Source organism: Salmo salar, chromosome ssa09 (assembly GCF_905237065.1).
Source record: "Salmo salar chromosome ssa09, Ssal_v3.1, whole genome shotgun sequence".
Classification (NCBI taxonomy): domain Eukaryota; kingdom Metazoa; phylum Chordata; class Actinopteri; order Salmoniformes; family Salmonidae; genus Salmo; species Salmo salar.
In genome coordinates this window covers 123,495,365-123,509,210 of record NC_059450.1, presented here as the reverse complement: position 1 = coordinate 123,509,210, position 13,846 = coordinate 123,495,365, and the positions used below count along the sequence as shown (strand labels likewise).

At 43.0% G+C, this 13,846-nt stretch overlaps 1 protein-coding gene across 6 annotated transcripts in view; it reads right to left on the bottom strand.

Annotated features, from left to right (window-relative positions):
* sphkap (SPHK1 interactor, AKAP domain containing) overlaps positions 1–13,846 on the bottom strand; it is a 63,319-nt gene that overhangs the window by 1,754 nt on the left and 47,719 nt on the right. For 2 of the 6 annotated variants that reach the window (XM_014213846.2, XM_014213847.2), the window contains exons 8-11: positions 4,520–4,696; positions 3,454–3,537; positions 2,697–2,746; positions 22–230 (exon numbers count right to left, since the gene is read on the bottom strand). In XM_014213846.2, coding sequence (XP_014069321.1) covers positions 22–230; positions 2,697–2,746; positions 3,454–3,537; positions 4,520–4,696 — 520 coding nt within the window. The remainder of the gene's footprint in view (positions 1–21; positions 231–2,696; positions 2,747–3,453; positions 3,538–4,519; positions 4,697–13,846) is intronic. The other 4 variants (XM_014213848.2, XM_014213849.2, XM_014213850.2 and 1 more) reach the window with 4 other exon arrangements.

Here is a 13,846-nt window from a genome sequence, read left to right as displayed (position 1 = left end):
GCATAATCAGAGTCTGTGTACCTGGATGTGCTGTGCTGCACCCACCTTCGACGTCCTCCTGTCTTTACACTTCCTGAAATAAACGGCATGCAGGCCCAGCTCGGAGGCAGCGATCCACTGCAGGGCCAAGCGCAGCTCTGAGTCCACACACTCTGGATCCAAGTCACAGTTGACCACCAGAAGCTCCCTGTGGCTGCTACTGCCCCCTACTGTCCACAGTGAGCTGCCCTCTGCAACACACACAGGAAATACATCACGCCCACTTTCTGTATACGTCAAGCTCACTTTGTGTAGTTTCAATGCCAAAGCTATGCCGAGGTCCGATGGCACATTGGATGGATTTGGCACTAAATAGGTTCAAGTTAGGTTGGGTAAAGAGGGCTTGATACCATCAATGTTGGGGAGTAGTGAAATACATTTAGTTCAACTTTTTAATTACATTTTTCAATAGCTTGGTGGTAGTTAAACTCAATTAAAATCTTGCTTGTGTTTTTAGTAGTTCATTACTTTGCCATTTAGTGGTATAGCTAACTACTGGAACTAAACACTACTTTTTTTGCGCAAATAAAATATGGGTGAAGTAGGCAAGAATTTACTTTCTTTTTCGGCATCAGACCTGCCTAATTCTAACTTGAAACATTTCTTGTGTGCCTAATTCTCACTTTTTGTGTTTAATAGGCTAAATTACACATTATGTTAACATCTGACTCCAGAGTGAACAGTTCTTGCAATTTTTTTGTATTTTTCTGCAATTTGTTCTTGCAATTTAACATTTCAGATTTAGATATATAGTACCGGTCATAAGTTTGGACACACCTACTCATTCAAGGGTTTTTCTTAATTTTTACTATTTTATACATTGTAGAATAATAGTGAAGACATCAAAACTATGAAATAACACATAGAATCATGTAGTAACCAAAAAAGTGTCAAACAAATGAAAATATATTTTAGATTTGAGATTCTTCAAAGTAGCCACCCTTTGCCTTGATGACAGGTTTGCACTCTCTTAGCATTCTCTCAACCAGCTTCATGAGGTAGTCACCTGGAATACATTTCAATTAACAGGTATGGCTTGTTAAATGTTTTTTGTGGAATTATTACTTTAAAGACATGAAGCTCAGTCAATGCGGAAAATGTGCAGTCACAAAAACCATCAAGCACTATGATTAAACTGGCTCACAAGAAGACCGCCACAGGAAATGAAGACCCAGAGTTACATCTGCTGCAGAGGATAAGTTCATTAGAGTTACCAGCCTCAGAAATCGGCAATTAACTGCACCTCAGATTGCACCTCACAGAGTTCAAGTAACAGACATCTCAACATCAACTGTTCAGAGGAGACTGCATGAATCAGGCCTTCATGGTCAAATTGCTGCAAAGAAACCACTACTAAAGGACACCAATAATAATAAGAGATTGCTTGGGCCAAGAAACACGAGCAATGGACATTAGACCGGTGGAAATATGTCCTTTGGTCTGATGAGTCCAAATTTGAGATTTTTGGTTCCAACCGCCGTGTCTTTGTGAGACGCAGAGTAGGTGAACGGATGATCTCCGCATTTACTGGTTTGCACCGTTAAGCATGGAGGAGGTGTGATGGTTTGGGGGTGCTTTGCTGGTGACACTGTCAGTGATTTATTTAGAATTCAAGGCACACTAAACCATCATGAATACCACAGCATTCTGCAGCGATACACCATCCCATCTGGTTTATGCTTAGTGGGACTATCATTTGTTTTTCAACAGGACAATGACCCAACACACCTCCATGCTGAGTAAGGGCTATTTGACCAAGAAGGAGAGTGATGGAGTGCTGCATCAGATGACCTGGCCTCCACAATTACCCGACCTCAACCCAATTGAGATGGTTTGGGATGAGTTGGACTGTAGAGTGAATGAAAAACAGCCAACAAGTGCTCAGCATATGTGGGAACTCCTTCAAGACTGTTGGAAAAACATTCCAGGTGACTACCTCATGAAGCTGGTTGAGAGAATGCAAAGCTGTCATCAAGGCAAAGGGTGGCTACATTGAAAAATCTAAAATATATTTAGTTTCTTTAACACTTTTTTGGTTACTACATGATTCCATATGTGTTATTTCATAGTTGTGATGTCTTCATTATAATTCTACAATGTAGAAAACCCTTGAATGAGTAGGTGTGTCCAAACTTTTGACTGGTACAGCAATTTCTCACGAAGTAGTTAAGGGATGTAGTGAACTACTTTTTCTAAGTCACTTTAGTTAAGTAAGCTATATTTTTATTAAGGGTAACTTTAGTGAAGTTTAACTTATTCCAGTGTGAAGTCATTTGTAGCTTGGTAAACTATATTTTCAGTGTAGCTTCCCCAACACTGGATACAATGCCGCTATATTGAACTAAAATGTTTAACTGGTACCACAGCAGAGATAAAGCAGTGATATATTTACGACATTTGAGTTAGAATATTCATAGAATATTGAGTGTGTAGAGATCTTACAGTGAAGAGGTTGTGAAGAGGCTGAATAGAAGTTATTGCGAAGACAAACGAGAACAAAGATGAGACAGTAGGGGAGACAGAGAGAGTTGAGTTTCCTGTGTGACAGATATAGACAGTAATGACATGGAAATGAGACAGTGTGATGTAGTGTGTGTGTGTGTGTGTGTGTGTGTGTGTGTGTGTGTGTGTGTGTAAGACAAGGTGACACTACTCACCGTTTACGTTCTCCTTGCTCTCCCTTAGGTGACCCTTCTCTGCCTTCTCACTGAGGACAGAGAACATGACCATTAAGACAATACAGTAGGTCGCGTTCTGATTTTTTCACATTCTACCCTTAGGCCAGATTTACTAAGCATCAGTTTTTTTTTCAGTATGGGATAACACTCTAAAAACAAAGGAAGATAAAGGAAAATGTCATATCAATCTTAATCCTTCCCCATACCTATTTGTTCTGTCCTGAATGTTTAATTTCCTTAACATTTTTGGGGGTGCAAACACTTATTTAATCTAGCAGTGGGCGTGAATTTACTTACTCCCTGTCATGGATTTAAAAACATTTAATTAGTGTAAGCATGGGGTAGCTAGCCGGATGGATCATCCACCATATTTCCTACATCGGTTGAGCCACAGTCTTCCCTGTGGCTCAGTTGGTAGAGCATGGTGTTTGCAACGCCAGAGTTGTGGGTTTGATTCCCACGGGGGGCCAGTACAAAAAAAAAAAAAGGCATGAAATGAAATGTATGTATTCACTACTGTAAGTCGCTCTGGATAAGAGCGTCTGCTAAATGACTAAAATGTAAAATGATCTCATCATGAGGTGGTGAACAAGTACACACTTCATAACCATGGTAGAGACTAGAGAGAATCAGACTGGAGCCAATGAGACTGCATTCTCCTGTTCAAAGGGCCTTGTTTAAAGCCTCAGCGCTGTGTTGTAGGAGTGTTTGCATGTTGTTAGGAGTTATCAGCTACCTGTTCACTGTGCTCTGACTGAGGATGTCAGAGAAGCCCTCCAAGTCTGCCAGACCCAGGCTAGACGTGCTGCTGTTCCCGTTCCTGCAAATCCAAACAGAACCAAAACTCATATCCTGTCTCTTGAAAGGCGACACAATCAGTGACTTGTGAAGGGAACAATAAGGAGCTGCAGTGAAGCGAGCAATGTTGTTCATTAGCTGGTGATTAACATAGAAAGAGCAGCTGCAGCTGAGCAGGGTGGCTGGGCTGGCAGAGAACCTGACTGGCAATGGGCCCTTCCGTGTGGGGATGTGGAACGATTGGGAAGTCGGGCGGAGTGGGCGACCATGTCCAGTGTCAGCAGTGGAGTTAATCGGGGATGAGGTGGTCAGGTGGAGAAGAAGGCAACAGCGACCAGGTGTTTGTTTCTGCCACAGCTGTCTGCGCTGGCAGGTTAAAGCAGCGCACATTTCATCCCCACTACTGTCAAGCTGAAGCCAGCCAGCCAGCCACACAGCCCTCCTCCTAGTCCTCTGGAGCCTACAAACTTATCCATCCCACTCTTTGTTATCTATACCCTGGTCTGATTTCTCCTGGCTTAGAGGAATGCCAGTTATAGACTTGCTACCTCAGTCTTTTGGCTTGGCTGTGTGTCAGTATGAGACTAGCTTGTGGAACTGAGAAATGGCACTAGCTGAAGCAGGGAATGATAAAGCTAATGTTCTGTGGGCGTTTGATATGTGAAAAGCAGTGTGACATCATACCTATGCTAGCGCGGCTGCAGCCCCACTCTCTCTGACTATATTTCAGCGCAGGCTGCAGGCCCCAAGAGCACAATACCACGCTTGTTAAGGAGTGGGGCTCAGTGCACTAGGTGAGCTCTCTGCCAGCGGGCGGAAAGCCCCCAGGGCAGACAGCTATTCCACTGCAGCAGCAAAGGCCGAAGACTGGCACAGGACAGCAAAGAGTGAGCAGCAATGGGCTGATGAGAGGGCGACGGACCCCGAGGGCGGTAGTAGCGGTAGGAGTGCTAGGAGCGGTGCATGATAGGACGGAGCAGCGGTTGGTTCCTACGGTTACTGACCCCTCGCTCAGCTGGATAAAACTACTGGTCTCCTCGTGGGGGTCGTCATCAGGGGCGATCTGGGACCAGCTTTCTGAGCTGTCCTCACTGCTAGCACTCAGAGAGCGCTTGTTTCGTTCATCTACAGCGGGTACTGCAGCGGGCACAGAGGGCACTGCCGTCTTGTCTCTCTCAAAGCTGGGGAGAGCAAACAGCAGGATCAACCACTGTATACACTCTTAGAAAGAATTGTCCTTAAAGTGTTCTAACAGGCTGTACCTGTAGGAACCTTTTATGGTTCTAGTTAGCCATTTTTTTCAAAGAGTGTACATACAGTGGCTTGCGAAAGTATTCACCCCCCTTGGCATTTATTTCTATTTTGTTGCCGTACAACCTGGAATTAAAATAGATTTTTTGGGGGGGTTTTATCTTTTGATTTACACAACATGCCTACCACTTTGAAGATGCAAAATATATTTTCTTGTGACACAAACAAGAAATAAGACAAAAAAACAGGACTTGAGCGTGCATAACTATTCACCCCCCCAAAAGTAAATACTTTGTTAGAGACACCTTTTGCAGCAATTACAGCTGCAAGTCTCTTGGGGTATGTCTCTATAAGCTTGGTACATCTAGCCACTGGGATTTTTGTCCATTCTTCAAGGCAAAACTGTTCCAGCTCATTCAAGTTGGATGGGTTCCGCTGGTGTACAGCAATCTTTAAGTCATACCACAGATTCTCAATTGGATTGAGGTCTGGGCTTTGACTAGGCCATTTCAAGACATTTAAATGTTTCCCCTTAAACCACTTGAGTGTTGCTTTAGCAGTATGCTTTGGTCATTGTCCTGCTGGAAGGTGAACCTCCATCCCAGTCTCAAATCTCTTGAAGACTGAAACAGGTTTCCCTCAAGAATTTCCCTGTATTTAGCACCATCCATCATTCCTTCAATTCTGACCAGTTTCCCAGTCCCTGCCGATGAAATCATCCCCACAGTATGATGCTGCCAACACTGTGCTTCACTGTGGGGATGGTGTTCTCGGGGTGATGAGAGGTGCTGGGTTTGCACCAGACGCGTTTTCCTTGATGGCCAAAAAGCTCAATTTTAGTCTCATCTGACCAGAGTACCTTCTTCCATATGTTTGGGGTGTCTCCCACATGCTTTTTGGCAAACACCAAACAATTTATGGCCACTCTTCCGTAAAGCCCAGCTCTGTGGAGTGTACGGCTTAAAGTGGTCCTATGGACAGTTACTCCAATCTCCGCTGTGGAGCTTTGCAGCTCCTTCAGGGTTATCTTTGGTCTCTTTGTTGCTTGGTGGTGTCCCTTGCTTAGTGTTGTTGCAGACTCTGGGGACTTTCAGTACAGGTGTATATATACTGAGATCATGTGACAGATCATGTGACACTTAGATTGCACACAGGTGGACTTTATTTAACTAATTATGTGACTTCTGAAGGTAATTGGTTCATAGCAAAGGGAGTGAATACATATGCACGCACCACTTTTCCGTTGTTTATTATTTTATTTTTTTTTAAACAAGTTATTTTTTTCATTTCACTTCACCAATTTCTACTGTTTTGTGTATGTCCATTACATTAAATCCAAATAAAAATCAATTTAAATTACAATGCAACAAAATAGGAAAAACGCCAAGGGGGATGAATACTTTTGCAAGGCACTGTATGGTGTGATAGGCTGGGAGACTGGGAGGAGCTCAACACCTCTGATGTGATCTTCCCCCTCATTGGTTGATTTGGTTCCATACTTTTTTCTTGGGATACAGATTGTAAAATTATTGATTATAGAATGCAGTTTTTTTAAAGTGTGCTATGTACTGTGACTATACACATTTGACATTTGTGTTGGGCCAATGAAACTTGCTCATCACATATTACATACAACCCCCCACCACCAAGTATTGGCCTTTTTAAAATCTGTGCCCCTTTTATCTCTATAAAAGGGATAACCCAGGTCCGTTAGTGTGTAAAGGATTTTTTGTATTTGTACCTATCCAAATTAACCATAAATAAATAAGGGAATGAAAGGCTGTAGTGTTGGCTGTTTTTTTTATGCAACAGAGCAACTGATGAATTTAAATCCTGATTAGATGATTGAAAGCTACCAGATTCCCATAGTGGGTTAAGGTGTTGTTTGTCAATGTCAATGAACCTCACATTTCCAAAAGGGAAAGACTCACCTGGCGATCTGTTCAACGTCTGCCCTGGTCGTCTTCCCCTGTCTGGGAAAGGTACCCCGACCCCACTCCTCCCACACTCCGAGCTTTCGCTCACCTCCAGCTCACAGGCACTGTTGGGGCGAGTGACTCTGAACTTACAATGGCTAGACCCAAGTCGTTATATATTTTTTCTTGTGCATTTTGCTATTTGCCTCATGACTCCTGCATGCTTTGTTGACTATGAACTTTCTTTACCCAACCGTGGGACAGACTATGTTTGTTCCCACACTCGGGATTCTGACTCTCTATTGGTTACACAGACTTTTGGCCTCCCATCCTATTCTAACCCCCCATCGCCGGCTTTGTATTCATGTCACCTGATGAAATTGCTGTATAATATGATCTTGTTGCCATCTAACACACATTCAGATGTCATAAATCAGCACTGCAGAGCTATCCCTGTCCTCTGCCGTGCCTTGATTGTATTACTGTTGATGATATCTGGAAATGTGCATGTACACCGTGGCCCATCTACTGTTGCTAGCCCCAATTCTGATTTGTGCTCTGATATCTGTTTCATGGATTTCTGCTCTCGTAAAAGCCTGGGTTTTCTGCACGTTAACACTAGAAGCTTATTACCTAAAATGAAAGTGTGGGTTCACAGCTCCAATTCAGGATGTGTTGGTCATTACTGAGATGTGGTTAAGAAAGAGTGTTTTGAATACTGATGTTAACCTTTCTGGTTATAACCTTTTTCGGCAAGACAAATCTTCCAAAGGTGGGGGAGTGGCAATCTTTACCAAGGAACACCTTCAGTGCTTAATTGTTACCACCAATTCTGTCCCCAAACAATTTGATTTGCTGGTTTTTGTCGACTGTTGCTGGGTGTTATCGTCCTCCATCAGCACCGGCCTGTACCCTACCTGCCGTAAACTCTCTCCTGGCCCCTTACACTAAGTCTGAATTTGTCCTGCTAGGTGACCTAAACTGCGACATGCTTAAACCACCTGATCAAGTCCTAAAGCAATGGGACTCCCTAAATCTTTCTCAGATTATTACCAATCCCACAAGGTATGACTCCAAACACCCAGAAAAGGCTACTCTCCTCGATGTTATCCTCACAAATAATCCTGATAGGTATCAGTCTGGTGTTTTCTGTAATGACTTTAGTGATCACAGCCACAGTTTGTCCTGTATTTAAAGGGGGAGATTAAGATGATCCTAACTGTTATAAGCCTATTTCAAAAGTGTTGGAAAACCTTGTCAATAATCAACTGACTGGCTTTCTTGATGTCTATAGTATTCTCTCTGGTATGCGATCTGGTTTCTGCTCAGGTTATGGATGTGTCACTGCAACCTTAAAGGTCCTCAATAATGTCACCATTGCCCTTGATTCTAAGCAATGGTGTGCTGCTATTTTTATCGACTTGGCCAAAGCTTTGATACGGTAGACCATTCCATTGTTGTGGGCCGGCTAAGGAGTATTGGTGTCTCTGAGTGGTCTTCGGCCTGGTTTGCTAACTACCTCTCTCAAAGAGTGCAGTGTATAAAGTCAGGACATCTGTTGTCTCAGCCACTGCATGTCACCAAGGGTGTACCCCAAGGCTCAATCCTAGGCCCCATGCTCTTCTCAATTTACATCAACAACATAGCTCAGGCAGTAGGAAGCTCTCTCATCCATTTATATGCAGATGGAACAGTCTTATACTCAGCTGGCCCATCCCAGGATTTTGTGTTAAACGCTCTACAACAAAGCTTTCTTAGTGTCCAACAAGCTTTCTCTGCCCTTAACATTGTTCTGAACACCTCCAAAACAAAGGTCATGTGGTTTAGTAAGAAGAATGCCCCTCTCCCCACAGGTGTGAATACTACCTCTGAGGGTTTAGAGCTTGAGGTAGTCACCTCATACAGGTACTTGGGAGTATGGCTAGACGGTACACTGTCCTTCTCTCAGCACATATCAACGGTGAAGATTAAAGTTAAATCTAAACTCTGTTTCCTCTATCGTAATCGCTCCTCTTTTACCCCAGCTGCCAAACTAATCCTGATTCAGATGACTATCCTACCCATGCTAGATTACGGAGACGCAATTTATAGATCGGCAGGTAAGGGTGCTCTCGAGCGGCTAAATGTTCTTTACCATTCGGCCATCAGATTTGCCACCAATGCTCCTTAAAGGACACATCACTGCACTCTATACTCTTCTGTAAACTGGTCATCTCTGTATACCCGTCACCCCACTGGTTGATGCTAATTTATAAAACCCTCTTAGGCCTCACTCCCCCCTATCTGAAATATCTACTTCAGCCCTCATTCTCCACAACAAGGCTTTCTTAGTGTCCAGCAAGCTTTCTCTGCCCGTTTTGTTCTGAACACCTGCAAAACATACAGTACCGGTCAAAAGTTTGGACACACCTACTCATTCCAGGGTTTTTCTTCATTTTACTATTTTCTACATTGTAGAATAATAGTGAAGACATAAAAAATATGAAATAACACATGGAATCATGTATTTCTGCCAAACTAACCTGATTCAGATGACCATGCTACCCATGCTAGATTACGGAGATGTAATTTATAGATTGGCAGGTAAGGGTGCTCTCGAGCGGCTAGATGTTCTTTACCATTCGGCCATCAGATTTGCCACCAATGCTCCTTATAAGTCACATCACTGCACTCCATACTCCTCTGTAAACTGGCCATGTCTGTATACCTGGCGCAAGACCCACTGGTTGATTGGTTGATGCTTATTTATAAAATCCTCTTAGGCCTCACTCCCCCTGTCGGAGATACCTGATGCAACCCTCATCCTCCTCATACAACACCTGTTCTGTCAGTCACATTCTGTTAAAGTTCCCCAAAGCACACACATCCCTGGGTCGCTCATCTTTTCAATTCGCTGCAGCTAGCGACTGGAACGAGCTGCAACAAACACTCAAACTGGACAGTTTTATCTCAATCTCTTCATTCAAAGACTCAATCATGGAAACTCTTACAGACAGTTGTGGTTGCTTTGCGTGATGTATTATTGTCTCTACCTTCTTGCCCTTTGTGCTGTTGTCTGTGCCCAATAATGTTTGTACCATGTTTTGTGCTGCTACCATGTTGTGCTGCTGCCAAGTTGTGTTGCTACGATGTTGTTTTCATGTTGTGTTGCTACCATGCTGTGTTGTCATGTTTTGCTGCCATGCTATGGTGCTGTCTTAGCTCTCTCTTTATGCAGTGTTGTGCTGTCTCTCTTGTTGTGATGTGTGTTTTGTCCTATATTTTTTATTTAATTTATTTATATTTTTAATCCCAGCCCCCGTCCCAGAAGGAGGCCTTTTGCCTTTTGGTAAGCCATCATTGTAAATAAGAATTTGTTCTCAACTGACTTGTCTAGTTAAATAAAGGTTAAGTAAAAAATAAAAAGATGCAGATGACTCGTTTCCTAATTGGAGTTTATTAAGTGTTACGTGAAAAAACAGCAAACCCAGCAATCCTTTAGCAGCCTAAATATAATTATCTCTTCCATCTCTTTTCCTTTTCATCTTATTTATTGCATGTATCAATCCAATCTAGAGGTAACTGACAAAATAATGGAAACATTTGAGTAAATGAGGGATACAAAGTATATTGAAAGCAGGTGCTTCCACACAGGTGTGGATCTTGAGTTAATTAAGCTATTAACATCCCACCGTGCTTAGGGTCATGTATAAAAATGTTTGGCAGGCCATTATTTTGGCTACCATGGCTATGCCCTCATATTTGGTATTTACTAGGATCCCGATTAGCCACTGCAAATTCATCAGCTACTCTTCCTGGGGTCCACAGGATGACAATTCCCCGATCCCACAGGGCACGGAGGGTCACTGAATGGTTTGATGAGCATTGAAACTATGTAAACCATATGCCATAGCCATCTCAGTCACCAGATCTAAACCCAATTGAACACTTATGGGTGATTCTGGAGTGGTGCCAGAGTCAGCGTTTTCCACCACAATCAACAAAGCACCAAATTATGGAATTTCTCGCGGAAGAATAGTGTCACATCCCTCCGATAGAGTTTAGAATCTATCCCAAGGTGCACTGAAGCTGTTCTGGCATGTGGTGGCCAAACGCCCCATTGGTCTTTTTTTTTATTTTGGCAGTTACCTGTATATGATACTAAGATTTTTTTCTGAAGTATCAACATTTGTAAATAACCTCCAAAGTATTTCAACCCCATTGTTTATTTTCCTTTCTAAACACGTAACTTTATATTTGATCTGCTCTACCTATTTGTGCGACCTTGTGTTGTCGTCTATGTCAACGTGGTCTGTAAATGTTTGTCGCTTAGCTGATGAGCTCAAGATGCTGGAATACCAATAAAGTGACCATCTTGGCCATGTTCTGTTATAATCTCCACCCGGCACAGCCAGAAGAGGACTGGCCACCCCTCATAGCCTGGTTCCTCTCTAGGTTTCTTCCTAGGTTTTGGCCTTTCTAGGTAGTTTTTCTTAGCCGCTGTGCTTCTACACCTGCATTGCTTGCTGTTTGGGGTTTTAGGCTGGGTTTCTGTACAGCACTTTGATATATCAGCTAATGTAAGAAGGGCTATATAAATACATTTGATTTGAAGTACATTGGAAGTTTTCTGTAACCTTCTCCTTGTGGTGCCCAACTCTTCCAATACCAGGCCTCCCTGCAGTGTGTATATATCCATGTTTCACTGCCTCCCTAAAGGCCACTCTCACTTTACCAAGAAGGTCTGTGTGAATCTTCTCACCTTACTGAGTCCCTGTTACACAATTGACCTCTGAGTGAAATGTCAGACCCAAATTACAGGACAATATGATGCCACTGCTGTATGTAGTATGTGTCTCTTATATACATAATATACTGTATGTGTGACATACACTCGTCTCCATATGTATTTGGAAAGGGAATTCTTTATTTTTCATTTGAGATCCAATGTTTCCTTTGAGGCGACAGTACAGAATGTCACCTTTTACACTGCCCTCCATTATTATTGGGACAGGGAAGCATTTTGACTTATTTGGGATCTACACTCCAAAAGTGTGGATTTGAAATCAAACCATGACTATGAGGTTAATGTTCAGACCGTCAGCTTTAATTTGAGGGTATTTTCACTTATATCTGGTGAACCGTTTAGAAAGTACTGCACTTTCATACATAGTCCCCCCATTATACAGTGCATCTGGGAAAGTATTCAGACCCCTTGGCATTTTCCACATTTTGTTACGTTACAACCTTATTCTAAAATGGATTACATATATTTTTTTAAATCCTTATCTACACACACAATACCCCATAATGACAAAGCGATAACAGGTTTTTAGAAATGTTTGCAAATTTATTCAAACTAAAAAACTTTGATCATCCTCGAGATGTTTCTACAACTCGATTGGAGTCCACCTGTGGTAAATTCAATTGACTGAACATGATTTGGAAAGGCACACACCTGTCTAAGGTCCCACAGTTGACAGTGCATGTCGAACGAAATGTCCGGAGAGATCCGAGATAGGACTGTGTCGAGACACAGATCTGGGGACAGGTACCAAAAAATGTCGGCAGCATTGAAGGTCCCCAAGAACACAGTGGCCTCCATCATTCTTAAATGGAAGAAGGTTGGAACCACCAAGACTCTTCCTAGAGCTGGCTGCCCAGCCAAACTGGGGGAGAAGGGCCTTGGTCAGGGAGGTCACCAAGAACCCGATGGTCACTCTTACATCTCTGCAGCACTCCACCAATTAGGCCTTTATGGTAGAGTGGCCAGACGGAAACCACTCCTCAGTAAAAGGCACATGACAGCCCACTTGAAGTTTGCGAAAAGGCACCTAAAGACTCTCAGACCATGAGAAACAAGATTCTCTGTTCTGATAAAACCAAGATTGAACTCTTTGGCCTGAATGCCAAGAGTCACTTCTGGAGGAAACCTGGCACCATCCCTACGGTGAAGCATGGTGGTGGCAGCATCATGCTGTGGGGATTTTCTTTCAGTGACAGGAACTGGGAGACTAGTCAGGATCGAGGGAAAGATGAACGGAGCAAAGTACAGAGAGATTCTTGACGAAAACCTGCTCCATAGGACCTCAGACTGGGGCGAAGGTTCACCTTCCAACAGGACAACGGCCCTAAGCACACAGCCAAGACAACGCAGGAGTGGCTTCGGGACAAGTCTCTGAATGCCCTTGAGTGGCCCAGCCAGAGCCCGGACTTGAACCAAATCGAACATCTCTGGAGAGACCTGAAAATAGCTGTGCAGTAACACTCCCCATCACACCTGATAGAGCTTGAGAGGATCTGCAGAGAAGAATGGAGAAACTCACCAAATACAGGTGAGCCAAGCTTGTAGCGTCATTCCCAAAAAGACTTGAGGCTGTAATAGCTGCCAAAGGTGCTTCAACAAAGTACTGAGTAAATGGTCTGAATACCAATGTAAATGTGATATTTCAGTTGTTTACGTTTTATAAATTTTATAAATTTTCTAAAAAACAGTTTTGATTTGTCATTATGGGTTATTGTGTTTAGGTTGATGAGAAAAAAAACAATTTAATACATTTAAGAATAATGCTGTAACGTAACAAAATCTACAAGACCATGGTGATTGCCTACGGAGCTGTGAAGGGAACGGCACCTCCATACCTTCAGGCTCTGATCAGGCCCTACACCCAAACAAGGGCACTGCGTTCATCCACCTCTGGCCTGCTGGCCCCCCTACCGCTGAGGAAGCACAGTTCCCGCTCAGCCCAGTCAAAACTGTTCGCTGCTCTGGCACCCCAATGGTGGAACAAGCTCCCTCACGACGCCAGGACAGCGGAGTCAATCACCACCTTCCGGAGACACCTGAAACCCCACCTCTTTAAGGAATACCTAGGATAGGATAAAGTAATCCTTCTAACCCCCCCCTTAAAAGATTTAGATGCACTATTGTAAACTGGTTGTTCCACTGGATATCATAAGGTGAATGCACCAATTTGTAAGTCGCTCTGGATAAGAGCGTCTGCTAAATGACTTAAATGTAAATGTAATGTAAATGTAAATGTAAATAGTCAAGGGGTCTGAATACTTTCTGAACGCACCGTATGTGTGTATTGGTTCCATATTCATAGCACACAATGAATGACTACATCAAGTTTGTGACTCTACACATTTGTTGGATACATTTGCTGTTTGTTTTGGTTGTGT